At 38.9% G+C, this 23,761-nt stretch overlaps 1 protein-coding gene across 1 annotated transcript in view; it reads left to right on the top strand.

Annotated features, from left to right (window-relative positions):
• LOC149314353 (mucin-5B-like) overlaps positions 1 to 23,761 on the top strand; it is a 68,752-nt gene that overhangs the window by 12,705 nt on the left and 32,286 nt on the right. Inside the window, exons 7-21 of the mRNA XM_089520932.1 lie at positions 1,901 to 2,002; positions 2,105 to 2,174; positions 2,265 to 2,402; positions 3,552 to 3,716; positions 4,512 to 4,606; positions 6,102 to 6,228; positions 7,252 to 7,504; positions 9,147 to 9,199; positions 9,619 to 9,719; positions 10,978 to 11,129; positions 14,374 to 14,512; positions 16,298 to 16,408; positions 19,098 to 19,277; positions 20,326 to 20,562; positions 22,393 to 22,549. Coding sequence (XP_089377058.1) covers positions 1,901 to 2,002; positions 2,105 to 2,174; positions 2,265 to 2,402; positions 3,552 to 3,716; positions 4,512 to 4,606; positions 6,102 to 6,228; positions 7,252 to 7,504; positions 9,147 to 9,199; positions 9,619 to 9,719; positions 10,978 to 11,129; positions 14,374 to 14,512; positions 16,298 to 16,408; positions 19,098 to 19,277; positions 20,326 to 20,562; positions 22,393 to 22,549 — 2,080 coding nt within the window. The remainder of the gene's footprint in view (positions 1 to 1,900; positions 2,003 to 2,104; positions 2,175 to 2,264; positions 2,403 to 3,551; positions 3,717 to 4,511; positions 4,607 to 6,101; positions 6,229 to 7,251; positions 7,505 to 9,146; positions 9,200 to 9,618; positions 9,720 to 10,977; positions 11,130 to 14,373; positions 14,513 to 16,297; positions 16,409 to 19,097; positions 19,278 to 20,325; positions 20,563 to 22,392; positions 22,550 to 23,761) is intronic.

A 23,761-nucleotide genomic window follows, 5' to 3' on the forward strand; every position in this document is an offset into this window, starting at 1 on the left:
TCCATAGCGATTTTTGGGGTGCAAAATTTTACAGAGAAGAAGACAGAGGAAGTGTGATGTTGGCTTCTGTTGAAAAATTTTCTGAGAAAAACACTGGGGTAAAACCGATATATTTATAGCAAACATATTTTGTCATATAAAATGTAGAACTGAGCAACCATGAGTTCATTAGATACGACCAGAAAAATTTAAACTTGTCTACACCATTGAACTCAGTGGGGCTTAGGTGCTTAACTTCTTGTATAAGACCCACTGCTTCAAGTGGAGCATACATAACTGATCTTTAGCGCCCCAGTGTGTGGTGTAGTGGTTTGAGAATTGAACTAGGACTCTGAAAGATCAGGGTTTGAATCCCAACTTAGCTATAGAAACACACTGGGTGACCCTGGACAAGTCCTTAGAATTCAGCCTTACAGGTTGGCAATGGCAAGCCTCCTCTGAACAAATCTTACCAAGAAAACTTTACAAAAAGGCCCACTGTGAGTTAACCTGAAGGCACATAACAATTGATCTCTGTCTATATAGGATTGCATCTAATAGTGCCTGTCTGTCCATTGGTGGGACTCCCTTCCTCCTTTCAATCTTTTGTGCCCCTTTCCCCCCAAATCTGCTCTAGAAGGCTGGGGAGCCCTCTGGAGCAGTTTTGGATGTTGCCTGGTGGAATGGAGTGGAGAATAGGGAAAGAGAAATTCTTGCTGAGCTTATGTAACTCATAATTTATAATGAATTAATTATAATTTAATTTGTCATTGTCTTTATCTCATTAAAGTACTTGTTTTCTTTTTTTCAGTTGTATATTATTGGTACAGTAGAAAGTAGCTTTGCACCTAAATTGTCTAAAATGAGAACACTGGAAGGTTGTACACACACATGCACAACTTTGTTTGGCTTTGCATCACTTAATGATGGTGATGTCACCTATGATTTGAATGAAGTGTTTCATTGATAATGCATACAATCCTTGAAAATAACTTCACACTGAGTTCCATGAAAAATGGACACTTCTTGCCCCAGCAAGCAAGCAAGAAAGAAATCAAAGTATGGCAATTAGCTTCAAACTTGTGTAAAAATATTTGGGACAACTGCAAATATCAAAACTGGTTCATAAATGTGCATGCTGGGGCTAATAATAATAATAATAATAATAATAATAATAATAATAATAAGAAGTTAAGGAAAAGGTTGATAGATCAGGTCAAAAACCTTGCTACATTCTTTGGTTGGTCCCATTCAATAAGACACTATGTTTAATTACCATGCATTTTTATAGGTTAACAGGCAGACAAACACTTTATACTTTATACTTTAATTTAAAGTATCAACTTCTGCTTTCGACAAACTACCCAGAGGAAATTGTATTTTTTTCTGGCACATGTTGAGTCTCCCTTATCTGGAGTCCCAAAATCTTAAATATTCTAAAATCCAAAATTATGCACCTGAGTGGCTGAGATAGTGACACCTTTGCTTTCTGATGGTTCAGTGTACACAAACTTTATTTCATTCACAAAATTATTAAAAATATTGTGTATAGAATTACCTCCAAGATATGAGTATAAGGGGAATAGGAAACATAAATGAATGGGTCCCATCTCCAAAATATTTCATTATGTATATGCAAATATTCCAATATCCAAAAAACTCCAAAACCCCAAACACTTCTGGCTCCAAGCCTTTTGGATAAGGGAGACTCAGCCTATAGTCTGTCTGTCTTACAAACAGACATGTGTAAAACTTTCTAGTGTTATGATAATAACACTGACTGTTAGGTAGGCAGTGGGAAAGGGAAGCTGATACTCTCTGGCATCCACTCTGCTTCTCCCCTATATGTGTCAGTTCAGTATGTCTCTAGTTGCCTGATATGCCCTATTGCAATCATGGTAATTTTTCTCTCACTTTTCAGGACACCGATGGATCTTTTGTGATCATTGGAGAGATAGCCCAGTGTGGCATCTCAAATACTACAACTTGCCTGAAGAATGCTTTAATTACTTTAGGAGCCATTGTAAGTCATTAGACTTAAGTTAGGCAGTGCTGCCATCAGCAACTCAAGTAAGTTTTTCTTTCTGTGTTGATGGAATTTCTTTTACTTTTCTTTGCTTTACAGAACATAAGAATCTGTTCCTGTGGAGATGTTTATGTCAATAATATCATTGCAGCCTTGCCTGTAACTAAAGGTCTGAATTTAGTTTCATCTAAATTTCAAATAAAAATTCTATTGTATACTTGCAGGGAGGCACTCTAAGGAATGTCTTTTTCCCCTTTAGATTATATCACTCTCTTCAGACCATCCACATTCTATGTCAACATTGTGACTCCTTCACAGATACAAATTCAAGTGCAACTGAAACCCATTATGCAGATCTTCATAACAGTAGATGAAACTTACCAAAATCGAACTTCTGGTAGAGTATTCCCCTCCTATGCCTTAAATCCTAATTTCCTTGGGCTTATTGAAACAAGCCTTCCCTTTTTATTGGTTGAAAAGTGCTGATTTCATGACATATTCACTGACATTCTAATTCCTCAGACATAAAGTGCCAACAAAGACAACAACAGTGATAGTGGGTGATGCTGATAATGGAGATAATGGTGAAGATGACAACTTGTATCAGATTGTCTAGAATTGATATTTAAAATTCACATTCCTCCAATCCAATTTGCATAGTTTGCATCCCTTTGTCTGGCATGCTTGGCTTCCTTGACTTTCAGTGAGTATATCCACTTTGGAAAACCAAGTGTTATCAACAGATTGCATCTTCGCCATAGAGCACAACAAGACATAATGTTTCTAATGTGCCACTTGGAAGTGATCCTGTTTCAATAAGTGTGGCAGAGAATTTTCAGCAGAGGGAGGGTGAAGGGATGTGAATAGATGTAAATTTGTGCAGGAAAGTGAAGGCAATTAACTCTCAATGTGAATGTATGAAAATGAGCACCAATTCACATAGTACACTTATGTGTAAACTAGACCCAAGTCATGTGCAGATGAAATGTGTTAGGGATAAATGGATGTGCTTCTCCCCTCAGCTCATTTTAGCAATTAAATGGACATGACCACAGTTATTAAAATTTGGGTTTAACTTATGATGTCACTCAGAGATTCAGTTTCCACCAACAGTTGAAGTTCAACCACCATTTGAGATCTGATTCCTTTTTTAATAGACAGAATAGTGAGGTCCAGTTTTCACCAGGGCATTTATGTCTTCCCATATTTACCAAGTTATTATTATCTGCCAGATCCTAAATTGGGTGATAATAGCATGCCAAATAACCAGAATGTCAATCTGATCAGAGTTGACTGGTGAGTCTAATTTTAATGGAACAGTGAATCCACTCTGGGTTTTAGTCCAGACTTCAAAGGACCTTTCCAAGACTGAACTCTATCTCTAAATGCATTCAACATCTTGTATAGTTCAATCTGAAAGCCAAGGTAGCTTCACTGTCCCAAAGACATGGAAGCCTCCAGTGACCACTGACCTTGGTGAGATTGTCCCCAGATGACTGCCCTTTTTGTACATGTTTTATCTTGTAATTTCCCCATTTTCACTTAGGCCTGTGTGGGAATTTCAACAATTTGCAAGCTGATGATTTTCAAACCATTAGTGGGATTGTAGAAAATTCTGCTTCCACATTTGGAAACTCATGGAAGACCAAGGCCAACTGTCCTGATGTTCAAGACAGCTTTGAAGATCCCTGTTGGAAAAATGTGAACAAAGGTATTGCATTAGGTCTTTCAATAGAGTTGGAAGAGACCACAAGAGCCATCCAATCCAACCTTCTGTCGTGCAGGAATACACAATCAAAGCACCCCTGACAAACAGCAATCTAGCCCCTGTCTTAAAGCCTCCAAAGAAGAAGACTCCACCACACTCTGGGGCATCCTATTCCACTGTTAAACAGCTCTTACCATCAGGGTCTTGTTCCTAACATTTAGGTGGATTCTCTTTGCCTATACTTGGAATCCATTGCTCCATGTCTTTAGGACCTTATCACACAGGGGAAATCAGAAAAAGAGGGGGTTTAAAAAGTGATTATCCCATGCAAGACACAATATCAAAATTAAGATTTTCACAAGACATTGCTATTAAACAGGCAATAAACAGGCAATAAACAGCAACAAATCATTCATGGGGAAATCCCGAAAATGATTTGAAAGAAGAACATCTAGATTCAAATGGGGCTAGAAAAGACTGCCAGTCAGCATAGGCAATTCAGACTTAAAGAGTGAGTGATCCGACTCAATTTTGGAAAGATTCATATCTTTCTAGAAAACATGTTTTCTCAAAATTTGGCAAGATAACAACAACAACCCCCAAGGCTAACCAAAGAATGAAACATTCTACGCATCTATACAGGTGATACGTTTACTTGTTGATGTAGCATTTCTGTCACATTTGTGTGGGGAGAAGAACATTATATAGCAAATTCTGAATCCTCTTAAGAAAAGAAAGAAGGTGAAAACACTTAAAACTTTGTCAATAATGCTGGATATCTCTGTTTTTTCCTCTTAGAAAAATTTGGGCAGCATTGGTGTGCCCTTCTATTAAATGCCTATGGGATATTTGCTGAGTGTCATTCTGCTAGTGATCCTGCTCCTTATGCTAAGGTAAGATGTAGATTTAGTAATAATTTAATTTATCTTCTGACATCTGGCATAATTTCATGTGTATTCTTATCAGAAGAGCCAGTGTGGCTTAGTGGTTTGCGGTTTGCACTATGGATGCATATGTGCTGCAGAAATAAAGCAGTTTGATACCACTTTAACTGCCACGGCTTAATGCTATGGAATTCTGGGGTTTGTAGTTTTGTGAGACATTTAGCCTTCTCTGTCAGATAGCTCTGTTGCCACAACAAACTACAGACTCCAGAATTCCATAGCATTGAGCCATGGCAGTTAAAATGGTGTTCAACTGCATTATTTCTGCAATGCAGATGCAGCCCATCACTCTGGGAGTCCAAGCTTCAAATTCTGGATCAGCTGTGAAGCCCACTGGATGACCTTTGACAAGTCACAGCATCTCAGGCTCAGAGGAATAAAATAGCCCAGATAATCCCTGATAGGTTCACCTATCAGAAACAACTTGAAGGCACAGAAGGCAAAAACAACATGAGGGCTCACAACCACAAGTTTTATGAGTTATATTGTGACCAGGACACTCTTCTGTAATTTTCCGCTGGCCATGTTCTGCTTTTCTTAATGATTAAAGAACTGCAGAGATTTTGTAAACTATTTCGCTGTGGGACTATTCTGCTTTCCTGAGTAAGAAGCTAGTCGCCATCACAACACTGGCACTGAATCACAAGTGTTTGTTGTTGTTGTTGTGTGCCTTCGGGTTGTTTCCAACAGAGTGTACCTTTTTAAATATTGGATGTAGCTTAATTGTAGATATAGTGACCTATTGCCCCCTGGTGGTAGATTAAGGCTTTGACTCAGAAAAGGGAATTCTGGAAAAAGGTGAGCAGCTTTTTCAGGTGTACTATATTGCAGAGAGGCACAGTGGTTTGAGTGTTGGACTGCTAATCTGGAGACCAGGGTTCGATTCCCCACTCAGTCAAGAAACCCACTGGGTGGTCTTGAGTAAGTTATATGCTTTCAGACTCAGGGGAAGACAATGACAAATCTAACAAATCTTACCAAGAAAACCTCATGATAGGATTGCCTTAGGGTTGCTATAAATCAAAAATAACTTGAAGGCACACAACAACAACAAATTTGTAAAGAAGCATCAGTTCCCTCTTTGTAACATTTTCACACATATATCTTAAACAGATTCCCTTCCACTTGAGCTTTTCCTCTAGGTTATGAGGTAACAAGGCCAGATCACTTGTTTTCTCTTTGAACATTGCAATTAGCGCTTTTAAAATTTTCATTTTTTTTGCGTGAAAGTGGTCCTTCCTTAGAAGTGAGGCTAACTGCCATGGTAACATCAAATGGAGTTCTGGGATTTGCAGTTTAGAGAGGGGCACTCAGAAGAACGGTAGTGCCTCCCCAAACTATAAACCTTACAGGATGCAGCCACGGCAGCTAAAATGGAATCATAGCACTGAAACTGTGTAGTGTGAAAAGGTCTTTAGTATCTGCTTCTGTGTTTACTGTTTAGAACTGTGCTTATGACACTTGCAATGCTGAGAACAGTAAAGAAGCTCTCTGCAGTGTCTTCTCAGCCTATGCCAGAGATTGTGCTTCAAAAGGAATACATCTGAAAGGATGGAGAAGTGGCATATGTGGTAGGTACTGGACATATATACATTTAGTTATATGCTCACGTATCCACACAAGGATATATATTTTTATTGTTTAAAATAGTATGCAATTCAAAGAGTGAACAAAAATTCTACACGGTACTGTTTGCACTGATCTAAAAAAGTAAAATGAGTGGCTCTGTGTCACTGGCAGGAGCTTAACTTGTAGAATCCATTTTCCTTTTTCCCATGATGGGGTGTTTTTGTGGGACCCAATGAAGTGGATCCAAATATATTGGGGTAGCTCATCCATCCTTTTCTCAGCTTAGATTGGAGCCTTTTCACTGTTGTAAGTTTTGCACTGAGCCTAAATGCACTGGGTTTGAAATAAGAGCTTTTTCAAAGATAAATAACTATGTGATATAGTTTAATGATTCACAGCTGGAGGTGCGCACAACCTCTTTGGGGATATCACAGTTAGAATTGATGCAAGTTCTTGTCTGTTTGTCTGTCTACACTTGATCCTGGCATCCTGCATCATCAACATGCACATGAAAACTCTCCTCCAGGCCCAGTTCACATGTTCCATTTTGTATCCACATGAAACTCCTTGGAATGCACTTGTGCAGAGATTGTCAGCATAGAAACTCGTTTTAGCAGCAATTTTCCAGTTCCTTATATGTGTATTTGTGTGGTGTTTTACAGTTATTGTGCTTAGATGAAATGCTCCCAAGAGTTAAATATTTCTGTAGAGTCCCAGATCATACAAAATATAATCTATGCTAACATTATTTTTGCATGCATCACTTTCTGGCCAAACTGATTGTGTAAATCAGTCATGGGTGTGGCAGGGGAAATTACTTCTAAATATGTGAGTCTGGTATGGTTGTGCAGGTCCCAATCTGCCTCACATGGGAATGACTTCCAGAAGGAAGATTTACTTCTCCCCTTATGCCTAGAATTCTTGATGTTGGTACATGTCCATGCAAAGATATTCATATCTATTTAGCACAGTTATGTACTCCAGACCTATTCCAGACCCTTCTTTTGTTTATTTCCTTTGCAAAGATGTGTCCATGGAGTGCCCTAGATCTATGCAATACAGCTATGAAGTGAAGTTCTGCAACAGGTCATGCCGTTCACTGGGGGAGCCTGACATGCTGTGTAATGTTCAACTTGTCTCTGTGGAAGGCTGTGAATGCCCTGAGAGGACTTATCTTGTGAATGAGAATGAATGTGTCTCTCCAGAGGACTGTCCATGTTATTATAAAGGCCAGTTGATCAAGCCTGGGACTTCATTCCAAAAGGATACGTTCATTTGGTAAGCTGGTTCAGATAAAGGTAAAAACTCACATATTTTAAATGACTGGAGTTGACAACAGTAGCAAAGGCTGAGAGGTAATAGTATGTTGTTATTAATGCATAAATTCTTGAGTATCTGGAAAACTTTTATGGATTATATGAAAAATATGAGAGGGGATGTAGTAATATTAGGATTCAATATGGAAGCATTATTTACTTATCTTTTGGATTTTTTATTGTTTCTTTTGTAGAATGGACAGGATGTGATATTTAGAAGAGTGATAGATATATTCAAATGCAATGTATATGACTTGGAAGCTCAATTTCGTGTTTATATAAAATTTATGTTTAGTATAGGTGGTGGGTGGGTGGGATTGTAGTATTGTAGGGGGGTTTGAGGTTTTGTTTCTACGTGTGTTTGTTTTGCTTTGTTTTTTTCTTCTTCTTTCATTTTTGTTCCTTTTTTGTATGTTCACTAATATTGTAATTGTCAAATACGCATTTTGTTAATGCACTAATAAAAACGATTATTTATCCCCCCCCCCCTCCAATCATGATGACTGTAGAAGCCACTCTTGGAGAAGTGATAAGAGAGTACCTATGTATAAACACACATGCTGACACATATAAACTGCTGCCCCAGATACTTAAATCTCCCCCACTCTTTCACCATTCAGAAGTAAGACATAAAAAACCTAATTATAGCAGGAGAAGCTGATAAATACTTTAAAAAAAAACTTTGTAGACTATGCAGTTGCCTCAGTAGACTTTTTAAAGTGGCCATTTCAAGCATTCCTTCTCATCTTCCATTACTGGCATTGCCATATGCAGGGCTGGGAATTGTGTAGCCCCAGTTCACATGCAGTCCTTGGAGGGCCTGAAGGCCCTTCAGTGTGACGGTGACTGCCCTTTTCCCCCACACAGTCTCATAAATCCCCTGAATACTATAAATTATTTCAACTCCCTCCCCCATCAAATGTTTCCTTCAGCCATGGCTTTGCTCCTAAATGATTTTGCTCTCCTCTGTCCTGAAAGAGAGAGAGAAACCCTCCCAAAAATGACCAGAAGTGACACTGAAAAATGTAGTTATGGAGACTTTCAGAGAGATGATAGGGTGCATCTACACTGTAGAAATAGTGCAGTAATGTCGCTCCAGCCTATGGAATCATGGGACTTGTAGTTTTCCAAGCTCTTTAGACTTCTCTGCCAAAACATGCTGGTGCCTCACCAAATTACAAATCCTAAGATCTACAATGGCTCCATTCCTCAGATCTGAGGAAGTAGACCAAGCCTATGAATGCTTGTGCTACAACTTATTCTCCCATTTAACTACAAGATTTAAATCCTTCTAGTAGGGTTAGCACAACACTGTACCTCATCATGGAATACAGAATGGGTCAATGCTTTTTATCTGAAGAACTCACATAATTTAGTATGGTCCTGTTAGCTTGGCTTATGTAGTTTTGATAAGTCCTAAAGACATATAGAATGCCAGGTCTGGGAATATACAATGGCTTTTCACACAGTATTTTGTCTGGGACTAGAATGAGAGGTAGACAATGACAGAAGTAGGAGGGCTTTATTTGTATGACTGGATCTGGAATACTTTTTTTCTTTCTTTTATGCACTGGCATAAGGCTCCCCTATTGTTATATTTTTAGCAAATGCATTCAAGGACAATTGGATTGCACTGGAAACACAAAAATTAGGAAAGGTGAGAACTTTTCTGTTATGAATACTCTGAATTATTGCCAGGTTCTATATGCATAGCACAAGTTAGGATTGATACAGTTTCCCCCCCAATATAGGTCCATATAGCAGTAGTGACAGTTATATTTTAGGTGGATAGAATTCTGGAAACTGCTTAGTACTACAATCAGACCTCCGTATCATAGATTCTGGATCCACTGATTCAACCATCCACAGGAATCAAGCCTTGATTTTTCCATTTTGCATAAGGGACACAATTTTACTAATTGTATAGAATGGGTCTTGAGCAGCCATAGCTTTTGGTATTAATGGGGGGCAGGGCGGGTTCTGGAACCAAACCTCAGCAGATACCGATGACCAATTACCTTATATATTTTTACACTATCTGACCTGTTTGTTTTGGTTATGTTGTTTCCCTTCCAGATTGTCCTTCTCCTATGTACTACTTTGACTGTGGCTCTACTGGTCCAAGTGCAACCGGATTAGAATGTCAGAAGAGTTGCAAAACACAAGATATGCAGTGTGTAAGGGGTTAAGCTCTTAGGAGTGATATGCACTTGGCCATTGTTCTATACACTTGAGTGAACTTCATGAATGCTCATGGGAACTGTACTTATTTTTACTACTCACACATCACATGTCCTCCTTCTAGAACAGAGCAAATATAATCAGCTAGCTGATGACAATGCCTTTTATTGTTCATGTCAAGTTCTGTTGTTTTTGCCTGACTGATATAGAAGAAATTAGCCTGACCTGTGTGCTAAGACATTTCAGCTGAATGTAGAAAAAGCTCATGTTTTGTTTTTATGGGAGCCAAACATGATACCTATATCTCTCTATATCATCCATATGTATGCAATATGAGGCTTTATCCATTTGACTGCCTATTTTTTTTTAATCTGGTATCAGTCTTTTTAAAAAATCCATACACATCTGCTGCATGAGATTGGTAGAGCAAGGATGAGAAATCTATGCCCCTCCAGATGTTGATGAAATTCACTGCCTATCTTTTCTCACAGTTGACTAGATTGACCATGGTAGACAGATCTGTAGTCCAGTGACATCTGGAGGACCTCAGTAGTCATACCCACCATGCTAGAGATTGTAATGTCTTGTGCCAGTGGTATCTGTCCATTGCCACTCAGTTTTTTTATGGAAGGACATCATGTTTCCTCATTTCCTTGTGACATCATGTTTCCTTGAATGTAGTAGTCACACTCTCTCAGTTTTGTAAACTTATGCATCAAATGTTTTTGCATGAGCTGGTGAATAAATAGAAGTAAGCCATTTTGTTCTTCAGATACCTGTTTCCCAACATTCTCTAGAACTATTCAAGATCACCCCACATATTGAGGGTCATTTTAGGTCTATTCCTTTAAGGAAGCTTTTTTAACCCACTTAATAAGGTGGCCCACTTCCTGAATGTAGCTAGATCCATCATCACACTGGTGTGCACGCCAAAATATTCTTGTCCTCCCCAATATAGTTTTTTTGCAATACCTGGAAACCTGTTCTGGGGGGTTTCTTATACCTTTAGAACAGATTTTTGGGGTGAATGGCTGCTGTTCCATTAGTGGATGCCTTCTGCTGGATTTCAGCCCTTCTTGTTATTTCAAAAGTGTTTCTTTCTGGATATCCATTGTATGTTGGCGGTATTTCCTAATCTAAATGAATTGCATCCTGCACAATCAGATTCCATTAAAAACTTTCCTTTGTCTCCCCTTCCTCTTCTTTTTTATGTTCCCTTTTACATCAATTTCTATTATATTTTTATCTATCTAGTATGCTACAGAATGTGTCTCTGGATGTATGTGTCCTGATGGACTGGTGTCCAATGGTAATGGTAGTTGTGTTGAGGAGGATCAATGTCCTTGCAGCTATGGAGGAAATTTCTACAGTCCTGGAACATACATCACAGTCAACTGTAATAAATGGTATATTATTTTTCTTCTTAAAATAATCTGTTAGCACAGTAAACAAAAGTCTTAAAATGTGTGATCCGACATACACTAACCTAGAAACTGAACAGCAAGAGGTCCTCAACAAATAAGGTGGATGCCCACACAATGAAAAAACAACAGATGCACCATCAAGATGACACAACTTTGAATAAAGTATGCCTATGCTACTTTATATGTACTGTATATACTTATGTATAAGTCTAGAAATTGTACTTAAAAACTTAGGTCAGTTTATTCACAGATCAATGTAAGAACTTTACTTTAATTGTTTTATATATATTAAAAAGGAACCATCCCCTTAGCTGAGTAGAATAGCAGAAGTCAAGTCCATTCCAGGAGCACCTAAAAGAAGCACTGATCCCCTTCTATGCTCTCCACCGTGGTGCTGCTTCTGACATTTTTGAATGCTTGAGTGGGAAAATGGCAGTGGTGGAAGCTGTTTGGAGCTTCCCCTCAAAGGAGTGTTGAGGCTTTGATGGATTTGAATAAGACATTTGTGTATGTTTGTCAGCTTTTCTGGGTTAAAATCAGGCAAACATATCACATTAAAATTAAAAGCTATAATCACTGCTAATATAGTTGCCATTTACTTTGCTTTGCCTTTTCATCCTTTTTGACTTGTATGTTTTTTTAGCCCCAAATGTGCTTGCTTGCCTCCCCTGCAAATCACACAGCCACTATTTACCATAGTCCCCTCTTCTTCCATGCAGCTTTTAGGGTGAGCAGAAACAGTTATATCTGCTGGAATTTTGTTAAGTTCTTTAGCATAATTTTGCTTTGCTTTGTCTTTAATATCCTTTGTTACATGCATCTAAGTTTTACCCTCATCTTATCTATGGATCATATCAAAATCAATATATTTAGCCCCCAAATCTGCCCTCGACTAATACATGAGGTAGACTTATAATTGAGTATATATGGTATACATGCAAAATAGTTATATAATTTAAATAAAAACACAGAATTATTTCAGTGTAGTACATTGTAGTGTAGTGTAGTGGTTGGCAGACCACTGTCATTTTACACAGTTGTTTGAAGGTTAATGGCCAATGTTGCAAACTGCATGATTAAGTACTGTATTCTATTATGCCCTGATCCCACCTCACAATTATTTAGCTGCTAATATGCCCATGGTTCGTTCAAAGTGTCTGAAGGAGCTCATGATAAAATAAATCAGTTTCTCTTAAAGATGCTGCTTCCTCTCCCACCCTCCCCTTTTCCTTTTTCATTGTAGTGCAGATTACTGGAAAAAGATGATCTGTGTGTGCAGGTGCTTACTATGCTGGGAAACTTCAAGGTCCCTGCTTGCCTCTCCCTTCCAATGGTTCTTTATCTATAAATTAGAGCTGGGCCAGGCAAGACTAGGAATAATAGGATCCTCTGAAGTTGCAGGAACACAAGTTGCAGCAGTCCTAGGAAGTATAGCAAAAGTTAAGGAATGTTGGAAATTGCAGTCCCACAACCTTTGGGGGACCACATGATTCCTGTACCTGAAACAGAGGATGTCTTCAAATACAGAGTTGTTCCTTTTAAAGCAGGACCAAAGGAGAGCAAGATAATTTACTTTTTTGGACTACGGCTCCCAAGATACAATGCTGACTAGGGAATTGTGTGAGTTATATGCCAAAACATGTTCCCAAGTCCAGCGTAGGGCACATGATCATCATATCAACAAGAAGATATGGAGAACACTCCTCCATCTTGCTTTGGACTCCAGATGATGTGAATTTATCCAATAGTGTCTGTCAGTCTGTGGAATGCATACCAATGGTGGAATAGATTCCTCTTCCCTGTGCAGTACCACATGCACTCCACCATCTACTTTGAGGGATAGACCCTCTAGAACAGATTTGCAAGTTTCATGGGGGCTTGAGCAGAAGACAAAGGGGTTGCATGAGAAGAAATTCACTAGCATGACAAATGATGTAGTTCTTTGTTTTTGCATTTATTTAATTATAATAATTATAAAATTTAGGCTGTGATTACATTACTTAGATAAGTAGTGTCCCGGGACCGAACCCCCCTCCCGCATCCCCACTTACTGGGTAGCTGCCACTGTGTGTGATGGGAGTCTGTTCTACTGTTGATTGGGAAGCAAATGACTTAGGTTTTCACCCCCTCCTGTGAATGATCTCCAGTGCAACAGTCAGAAGCAGGGCCATTGGCTCAGTTCTCCCTTGCACCAGAGATCACTTGCAGAAATGGAGGATAGAAACAACAGTTTGCTGCTTCCAAAGTGACAGGGGAACAGATTCCTGTCATTTACAGTGACTGCTGTTTGGTAAGTGGACACTAGAACTTTTACAGTCCCTATATAGAGAATATGTAGGGATCATAAATACAAAGTAGTCACAAATGTATAATTACATTATGCATTTGTAGCTGCCTTAGTGAATTCCAGATTTAATTTTTAATAGTTAAGTTTTTGTACATCAGCTACTGAAGATTTTTTTGGTAAATGTTCTGCACCAGCAATATATTTGCAATATAATATAATATAATATAATATAATATAATATAATATAATATAATATTGTGTATCACTAATATAATTACTTTTAAATGATTTTGTTCATAAATCAAGATTTTTCTCTGGCTTTAGTAAGAAGATATTATTCCAGTAAGGGCTAAACAAGCAAACAATGCTGGGCATCACAATATACAGGCTATATTCTATAGTCCCAGCAACATAAAACTGTTACCTGACATAGAATTCTATCCTCCTGGTACAACAGGACACTTTCATAAAACATGATTATAGGAATATGTTTCTACTGTAACTGTGATGTCTGTGTCCTATAGGATCATGGGATATGCAGTTTAGGGAGGGGCGTTTAGAATTTGCAGGCAAAGAGCTCCTGTAATAACTTCACTAAACCATAAAACCCAGATTTCCGTGGGATGCTCTCATGGCAGTTAAAGCAGAATCATTCAGATATAGTTGTGTAGTGCAAAAGGGCCCAGCATCTTTCTGAGCTGCCAGGATCAGCAGAATTGTAGAACTGTGACTTAATAAAAGATGGAGGCGATGGTAACTTATAAAGAGGCATGATTACCTTTCCAGATTATCGTCTATAGAAATGAAAATGGAGTGGCTTAGTAAAGCCAACATTTCAACTAACCCCGAGATGTTGTTGTTATGTCCGACTCTGCCATGAACCCTATGAATAAATCTTTCCTCCATGAGACAACTTGTGATCCTTTATATTTAATCTAGCATGTGCCAAAAGAGACAATGGAGTTGTACAAAGAATCCCTGCCAAGGAATATGCACTGTGTATGGAAATGGGCACTATTTCAATTTTGATGGAACAAAATTTGATTTTATGGGAGACTGTGATTATATCCTAGCTCAGGTATCACACGTTTATTATCTGATTCAAATTTGGGCTATATGATATTGTATCAACTAATTGTGTGCATTATTGAAAGCTATAAACCTGTATCTGCTTACCTAGAAGTGGGAATGGAATTAATATTGTAAAATATTCAAAAATGATAAAAAAAACAAAACATGTTTTTCAAGTGTCAAGAAACTCGGACAAGAAGAATCTTGGACTGATGAGATTCTTTGCAGTGCAAGAGCTATTTTGCACAAAAATTATACATGGGTGATACGCATAGAAAACAATATTTTCTGTGCCAGAAACAGATTTTTTTCTGCACAGAAAATGTTTATGTGCTGAAATGTCATTTTCTGTGCAGAAAATGGTATTTCCTATACAAAAATAGGATTTTCTGTGCAAAACAACCATGTGTGGCTTTTGCATAGAAAACATCACAGAATGCAAATAGTCTTTAAAAACTGCATGGTTTCAAAAATAACTGTATCAGCTCTGAAGAAGCTCCACTGACCCAATGGGACTTTGCTTGGCATAGTCATGTAGATTATACAGTAAATGTTTGTCATCATTTTTTTCATTTCGGTCCAAACATGCAAGGGAATGAAGCAGCAGAATTTGGCTTGAGGAATGCTCTTTCAACATACCATAAATCTCCAGGCTCTAGCTTACCATAGGTAAAAATGATTAAGCTGGCACATCTTATTGTGTCAATATTTCCAAGAACCAGTATATGCCCTCAAGCTGTATTTTTCACAATTAAAGCTTTTTATACATGAGTCCCATCCTAGGCAAATAGTTGCATGTAGACAACTATTCAAAGATAGCTTTCCTTGACTGGATTGCTCTTTGCTATACAATGTGCAACGTGCAATGTGTTTTTGATTTTGTTGTTTTAATAGGGTGAACATTTTTTTAAAAAACAACAACCCTGCAATTTCTCATTTATAATCTGAAGCTATGCTACCTCAAGACTATTGCATGATTTTGCTCCATGCATATTTCAGTATATAGGCCCTCCTAGGATTTTTTTCATTAAACTTGTAGTTAGGCCCTCCTGAGAGTTTGGACAACTATGCAAGTTGCTCAAAAAATGTGTGTATGCCATTGTTGTGGACTGTTGCAGTGTTAGTGTGTGAACTGGCATTGCTGAAGAAACTGAAGATTTTCTTCATAACTGCTAGAGACCAAAGATGGATTAATAGGTGGAAAGAAGATGTACAAAGTTAGACAGAGATGGTAGCCAGGGATAAACAATGGGCAGAAGAGTTAAAAAGCATAGCGTATGATTACAGTGTAGAAACTGGACATGGAAACAACACTAGGCAATAGGCAGGGACAACCAATAAGATCCCTAGGTCAAGGATGAGCAAAGTATGGTCCATGGGCTGAAGCCAAATAGATGTTTGCTGCTCTTGGAGGGCTTCTAGAGTAGTATTTTTAAAACATAAAGTAGATGTCCTATCACTTCTGAATTAATTTTTCTCCCTTTCTGGCATCTGTTATTGTTGATAGGTGGTCTGTGTAGCTGACACTGAGTTCTGAAACTGAACATTTGGCTCCCAGCCCTCTCAAATTTGCCCTGCCCTGCTTTAAATAGATGGGGTGGATGATGTTGCACCAACATTGCATATTTGGATGGTTAGGTGATTGGCAAAGAATGATTGAGGCAATAAAATTCCATTCAAACTCTTAGCTTGAGATGAGATACACTTCCTTTTTGGGAATATATGGCATAGTGGATTAGAAGTTGATACTGAAAACATAACATTCAGTAACCTTTTGGTTTCTTTTTCTAAGGACTTCTGCCCCAATAATATGCAGCCAGGGACTTTCCGAATTATAGTGCAAAACATTTCATGTGGTAAATCCCTCTCAGTGTGTTCCTTGAAAATTAGCATCTTCTTGGAGGTAAGTCCATAATCAGTCTTACAAGTGAGGAATTGCAAAAAATGTATAGCTTCATGTTTATTTGCATGTTATATTTTGTACACCCATTCAAACTCTGTCCCTTACATAGTTTATTCATTATTTTATATTTCAGCAAAATAAATAAACAAAAGGTATGTAGACTTGCTATTAAAATCCAGAATAATGAAGCAGCTGCCAGGATTTGAGAAACTTTGACTGAAATGCTACTGGTAACATACACAGCTGTCAACTCCCATTGTGGCTGCATAATTTTATGGTCATTGCACAAGGAGACATCTAGTACCTCCTTGCTCAGTGATCGTCCATGGATCAGTTTGTGGCCAATGGAGGTAGCCATGGTAGCATCTAGCTACAGTTCTGCAGCTGAGAGCACATAGAAAATGTCCTTCCATTGGATCTTCAGTTTCTTGCTGGAGAGTTGGGGCAGGGGGATAATGTCTTTTCATTGCTCTTAACAGCAGAAATGTAGTTGGCCATTGAACAGATCAACTGGGAGCATGGGAGGGAGGGTAGAAGTACTTGTTGGAATGTTATACGCATGTAGGATAATGGACACAGTCTCCTAACTTCTCACCCAATCTTTCCTCTCCCTCACTTGTTTCAACTATCTGTTTTTGGATATCTGAAAATGGGTGTAAGGCAAGTTTGGCCCTCTAGATTTATAGGGCTACAACTTTTCCCACTCCCTTACCATTGGTCATGCTGACTGGGGCTTCCGGCTGTTGAAGTCCAAAATATTGGAAAGGGAGAAGATTCTTCATCTTTGTCATTAGTGTACTTTGAAAACAACACTGGATTCTCAATGTCAGCATCAGACATCTGAAAGGATCCAGAAACCTTTCCTAGTACAGATCAGATCTTACTTTTAAATTCTGATTCACTTTGGGAGTAAGGAGAAGGAGAATCCTACTTGTTGCTGAAAGAAATTCTGAATTGGATTGGGAATTGGATTTTTCCCTATCCACCCTTAGTACCTTATAACTTTAAGGACAACCAAGTTTATTGTATATAAGCTTTTGTGGCCCACAGCATATAGCCAGCAAAGGTTTATGCTACAATAAACCCAATAAAAGTGCTACAGAACCCTTTCAAGTTTTGACATCCCTGTTTCTTATCATCAGTAGATATCATCCATGTTCCATTTGATCACACATTGTTCATTGGCCACATTATTCTCATTCACATCTAGCACGTAGCTCACTGGCTGGCATATTCCTTAGCTATCATACCATTTGATTTATACTCTGAGTGACATTGCCTATTGATGTGTGCACTATGTATTTTGCTCATCCCACACATCTGGCCTAAGAGATTATTACCACTGCAATACTGCTGTTTCCTTTTCTCACTAAGAAGTCCATAGTGTTTGCTTTTCAATATTCAGACAGTTTACAGCAGCTTGAATGTTCCTACATCCATGACACCACCATGGCTGGGGGTGAAACTCTGTTCTTCTCTGACATCACAGTTACAAAGAATTTATCTTAGAAAAGTTAGGCCCGGAACAGACAGGCCAAATGCACTGTGCTGGTGCCGATACTAGGGTTAGGGACCGCGCACCAACCACACGGTCTCTAATCCTAGCACGGTGCGGCAGCGGAGTAATGGCGGCGTCCCGTCCATATGGGCGCCACCATTTTGACGTAAGCTACATGCAGTGTCTGCACGTCGCCATGCATCGTTTACATGGTGAGTGCACCAGTGGCGCACTCGCGATGTCACTCTGGCGCTGCAAAAAGAACCTGGATACACCGGTTTCTTTTTACTCCGGGGGGACGGCACACTGTTTAGGAGCTGCTCTGTCCCTCTAGAGTTAAAAGGGTGAATGCAGACTGCCATTTTGTGGCGTTCTGTACTGCCCCTTAGAATATGAGCAGTGGCATCACTAGGGGGGTACAGGGGATGCCATCAGATGGGGTGACACCAGGCAGCAGTTAAGGTGTTCCCAAGATCTCTCCCCCAGAAAGAAAGGGGGCACTTTTTTGATATGCCACTCTCCTGGGGATTGAAGACAGGGGTGAAACTCTGGACCCCCTAGCAGTCTCGCCTTTCTAATCTGTTTGACTCTTCTCTGCCATTGTTCTCTTGGGGGGGGGGGGGCAGGCTGTTTGCTGTGACTTCCTCTTTCCTTGAGGGTGGAGATCTTTTCTAACTAAAAAAAACTGGTCTTACTTGGGAAGAGCCAATGTGACCACATGCCCTAACCGCAAAGGAGGACAATGCACTGCAACATGAAGTACTAAATAAAAACTGAAAGCACTCATATAAATATAAATGGTTCTTAGTCATACTAAAAATGGAGGACATTTTGGAATCCCCCCTGAATGGAAAGCTGAAATGTAGGACATGTCCTGGAATAGGAGGACATCTGGTTACCTGGGATGGTGGTGGTCCTGCCTTTGCTGTCTTGGCCAGTGGGAGGGTGGTAGTGGTGGGATGCTGGATCCCCTGGGGTGAGATCCTCCTGCCCATCTGCGTCACTATCCCAGGAGTTACATGGGGGTGACACTATGACACCTCACTGGATGACAACAAACCTAATAACACCACTCAACATGGAGATGATGTGTAGTCTCTTTTTGGTACCTGAAAGGGAGACATGTTATTAATTGATTGTTATAACTGCATTTTGATAGTAAGGTTTCATTTCAGCTTTTTTTTTTTTCAGGATAGTGAAATCAGACTCCCAGGAGAGAAAATTGAGGAGATAACTAATAAATCAGACATTGAAAAAAAATATAAAATTTACCTCATGGGGATGTATATCACAATTGAAACTTCCAATGGAATGACCTTCATTTGGGATCAAAAGACAACTGTGATTGTGCAAGTGGCACCTTCTTTTCAAGTAAGGGCACATTAGAGATATACATCTTTGCTAATTCCATTCTCATGTACAAGCACTCCCTTGGGAGAAAGGTGAGAAATAAATAAGTAAGTTTTAAAAATCCAAATATTTTCTCTCTGCTGACGATCTACAGTGTACCCACTTATGCTGAAAGCCGCATGACAGAAAAGGAAATGGCATGTGCACACCGCACTGCACGACATGCAGGAGCCCCATTATTTTTAATGGGGTTCAAGCATATTCGCTATTTGCCTTATGTGGTGAGGGCGGAACAGATCCCCCGCATAAGGCAAGGGCCCATTGTATATAAGAGTTTTGTACTTTTTAATGGTTGTTCACATTTGAGAACTTTTAATGAAAAATTAATGAATATGTATGGCAAGGAAAGAAAGAAAGTAGAAAAGAGAATGAAAACCTAGCCCAGTGCTCTATGCTGGGCATGGTCATGGCAAGTGAGAATTTTTTTCAACAGGTGGCTCAACCTGTTGAGATGCACTTTCTTATCATGGATGAGAAATTTTGTAGATATTGCTTACATTCTGTGTGCAAGCATGGCTGCTGAGGAGAGGTGTATATATTTGTGTATATATTTGTCACAGGGTGAATTCATAACATATAGTTTTGCTACAGAGAATGGATGTATGAACTGACTTGGAACATAATAAATTCATGCAGCCATCTCTAATTCTCAGGAAGATCTATTTTAAATATATTTAGTGTAGTATTCCTCAATCTGGTGCCTTCAAGATGTGCTGGGCTCCCATTACCTTAAGCATCCATGTCCACTAGTGATGCTGGCTGTAAATAGTGAAAATTCTATAGTAAAATATATATTGAATGCACTGGGTCAGGAAAAGATTTCATTCTCTTAAAATACCGTAATACTTTCATAAGGAAGGATGTTTTAAAACTAGGGACTTTATAATGTTATACTGATCTATACAAACTAGATCAACAGCATGTTAGGGCAGAAATTATAGCAATCTGGAAAAAAACTTTTCTGTTGAAGAAAAATGGTAAAATAGCTTTCACATACTGTATTTTCCAGGGCAAAATTTGTGGCCTTTGTGGTGATTTTGACAACAGTGCCAACAATGACTTTACCGCTAGAGGACAGTCTGTGGAGATGGATGCACAGGCATTTGGAAAGAGCTGGAAAGTTACCTCTAGCTGTTCAGACATAAACAAGAGAGATCTCTGTGTGAATCAGCCTTCCAAGCTTGTACTGGGGAGAAAGTATTGTAGCATTATCAAAAGTGAGGCGTTTGGAGCCTGCCACAGTAAAGTAAGCATGTGTTTTTCTCATATTCTCCATCACCCATCTTGGTGTCTTTCATGCATCTTAGAGACTACCCCATGATGTCCTGTTTCCTGTTTGTGATTGTTTTAATGGTTTTAATTGTATTATTGTTATGTTGTAATTATTATGTTGATTTGGTGTAAGGAGGGAGGGGATAGTGGGATTTATTTTGCTGTATTGTATGGATTTTATTGATGTAAGCCACCTCGATCTTGTTGGAGAGGTGGAGTAGAAATAATAATAATAATAATAATAATAATAATAATAATAATGCCCGCTCTCCCTTTTTTATCTATATGTCTTTAGATTCTATTTATAGTTGATAGCTAATCTACTATAAACTGCATTGTCTGTAGACTTTCCATGAGGATAAAATGAGGCCCATGGTGGGTAAGGTAGTAATTTCCTTACCAGAATATTTTCAGACAACGTCTGTTGCACTCTCACTGTTGTTAGATGATACATTTCAATGGCCCTAGCCAACATAGCCAGTGGTGAGGAACGCGGCTGGAGCTACCTTAAAGACTGAGCAAGGTTGGGTGAGGCTGATTCTGAAATGGTGGTAGGACAGCTTCTTTTCCACTCAGATGATGAGCACCACTGCTGACAGCCCAAATTTATATTCCAAAAGATCTGCAGAGCCCAGTGTTGAACAATGCTAGCTGTGAGGTGGGCCATTCTTTTGTCTTTCTTCGGCTACACAAGAGAAGGTCTTCTTTTGGACAATGGAACCCCAGACCAAAATAGTGGCTTCTTCTTTGTTATCCCTCCACAAGCAGGCAAATATGTTTTTTATACAAACAGGCTTGCAATATTTAAGCTTATTTGTTGGCTAAAGACAGTTTTATCTCATTTGATATTGCTTATTTCTCTTTTTTGCTGGATTTTGAATTATATTTTTAATTGTGTGTGTGTGCATGTGTGTTAAATAAATAAAATAATAAATCGTTTATTTCTAGCCCGCCTTTCCATGAGATCAAGGCGCGTTACAACATCATAGAGCAACAAACGATAAATATCAACAATACAATATAAAACAAAATCAGAGATTAAAACAAGGAATTAAAAACACAGATTAAAAACCTTACAAAAACTAGCCAAAGTGCAGGTGCAAAAGGAGGGGGGGGGGGAAGCGATTACAACTGGGGGAAAGCTTGTTCGAAGAGAAAGGTTTTGAGTCTCTTCCTGAATTGGTCGAGGGAGGGGGTCGAGCGGAGCTCTTCGGGAAGCGAATTCCATAACTGCGGGGCTGAGATAGAAAACGCCCTCTGTGCAGTTGTAGAGCGTTTTGAGGGTGGAACCCTCAGAAATTGCTTCCCGGTTGACCTGAGTGTGCGGGGTGGATTATATGGGGAGAGGCAGTCCTCCATGTACCCTGGGCCCAAGCCATTTAGGGCTTTATAGGTTATAACCAACACCTTGTATTGTGCCCGGAAGCGAATAGGCAGCCAGTGCAGATCTCGCAGAACAGGTGTTATATGGCTGGACCTGGAAAATCCAGTGACCAGTCTGGCTGCCATGTTCTGCACTAACTGAAGCTTCCGGCTCAAGCCAGCTCAAGCTCAGGTATTATGTTTTGGCAGGAGGGTAGGATATTTATTTAATCAACAAATAGATGGATAGATGTCAGACCTGCAGTAAGGCACATTTCTGTCATATTAGCAAGTTAGATATTTCTTTAAACTCTCATTCTGAGAAAAATTCCCCTTTGGACAAGATATCTTGTTGTTTCTGTTGTCAGGTGTGCATATACTTTATATATTAAATATGATCCTGAGGAGAAATCTTTATTATCACTGGTTTTGCTTCTGTTAGATCAGCCCAACACCTTATTATGAATCCTGTGTGTCTGATTTCTGTGGCTGTGACAATGTGGCAGACTGTGAGTGCTTCTGTACTGCTGTAGCTGCTTATTCCAAGAGCTGTAGCAGGGCTGGCATCTGTATTGACTGGAGGACTCCTACAAATTGTCGTAAGTACTCACAAAACAAAACTGCATTCAGCAGCATTGATCATGGGACTGTATATTACCCGAAGTAAGGATAAACATATTATCTGAAGTAAGTATAAACATTCTCTTCTAATAACATTATGTCACTTAATAAAAGTTGATCACTGATAAAAGAACATCAGGAATAATGAATCTGGATTTGGTTTTATCCCTAGAGTATGTCTAGGTGTAATACCTCACATATAATTCACTTGCATGTTGTTGTACACAGGATTAAAACAAGCTAGTAGCTGGTTTGTATTTCTATTATTATATTTTTGCCAGTGACTAATCATCTGATTGTCTTATGGACTAAATGGAGATGATTCCCAAAATATAAGTTCAGAGGTGAGTTAGGGTCAAACCAGTATCAAGAGGAATACATGTTTGCTGAGACAGACTGATTTTTCTTCCCACAACGAGATTTTCTCAGAGATGCATGCCTCAGCAAACTTCCAAATTAACTCTGTATTTACTTTGCAATGACCAATTGTAAAACAAAGCATGTTAAATGTAAAATATATAGCTGAGAATAGTCACACGTTCTAATAACCTCGTTTTTCCCCACTTGAGGGAGCACCTTTTCTAAAAATGTGCTAAATATATAATCTATTTTAGCTCAAAGTGGATGTTCTCAATTTTGTTTTGTTTTTACCAGTTTTCTTGTCTCTCAAAGTGTTTCTCCCCTCATTTGTTTGAGTATTCAAAACAATCCACCAAAATTCTGTTATGCTGCTTGGATGGAGCTAGGTAAAATGTTTGTTGCCCTAAATATATTTGGTAAGAAGCTATGTCAGTATCCACCTGTGACACCATCACTCACAAAATTTGTACTTTATATTACAAGCAGGTTTGCTGGCAAAATTTAGCATGGCACAGCCAATTTGAAGTAGGCAGAAGCGCTATCCACATTCTCCAATTCAATGATATTACAGGATATTGTGAAAATTGTCACAGATTAATAGTATAACATTTCTGTATGCAGGGGAGAGCCTTCTAATTCTGTTTTTCAATTTCACACAGTGCTTGTACGTAGACTTGGGGCCCTTTAATACTGCACAACAATAGCACCATGATTCCACTTTAACTTCCATGGCTGCATCCTGTGGGATCCTGGTGTTTCTAGTCTGGTGAAGTACTAGAGATCCCTGGCTTAGAATTCTAAATATTCTTCCCTAACCTGCAAACCTCAGG

Source organism: Sceloporus occidentalis, unplaced genomic scaffold, assembly GCF_023333645.1.
Source record: "Sceloporus occidentalis isolate IW3139 unplaced genomic scaffold, rSceOcc1.0.p SCAF_4, whole genome shotgun sequence".
Taxonomy (NCBI): domain Eukaryota; kingdom Metazoa; phylum Chordata; class Lepidosauria; order Squamata; family Phrynosomatidae; genus Sceloporus; species Sceloporus occidentalis.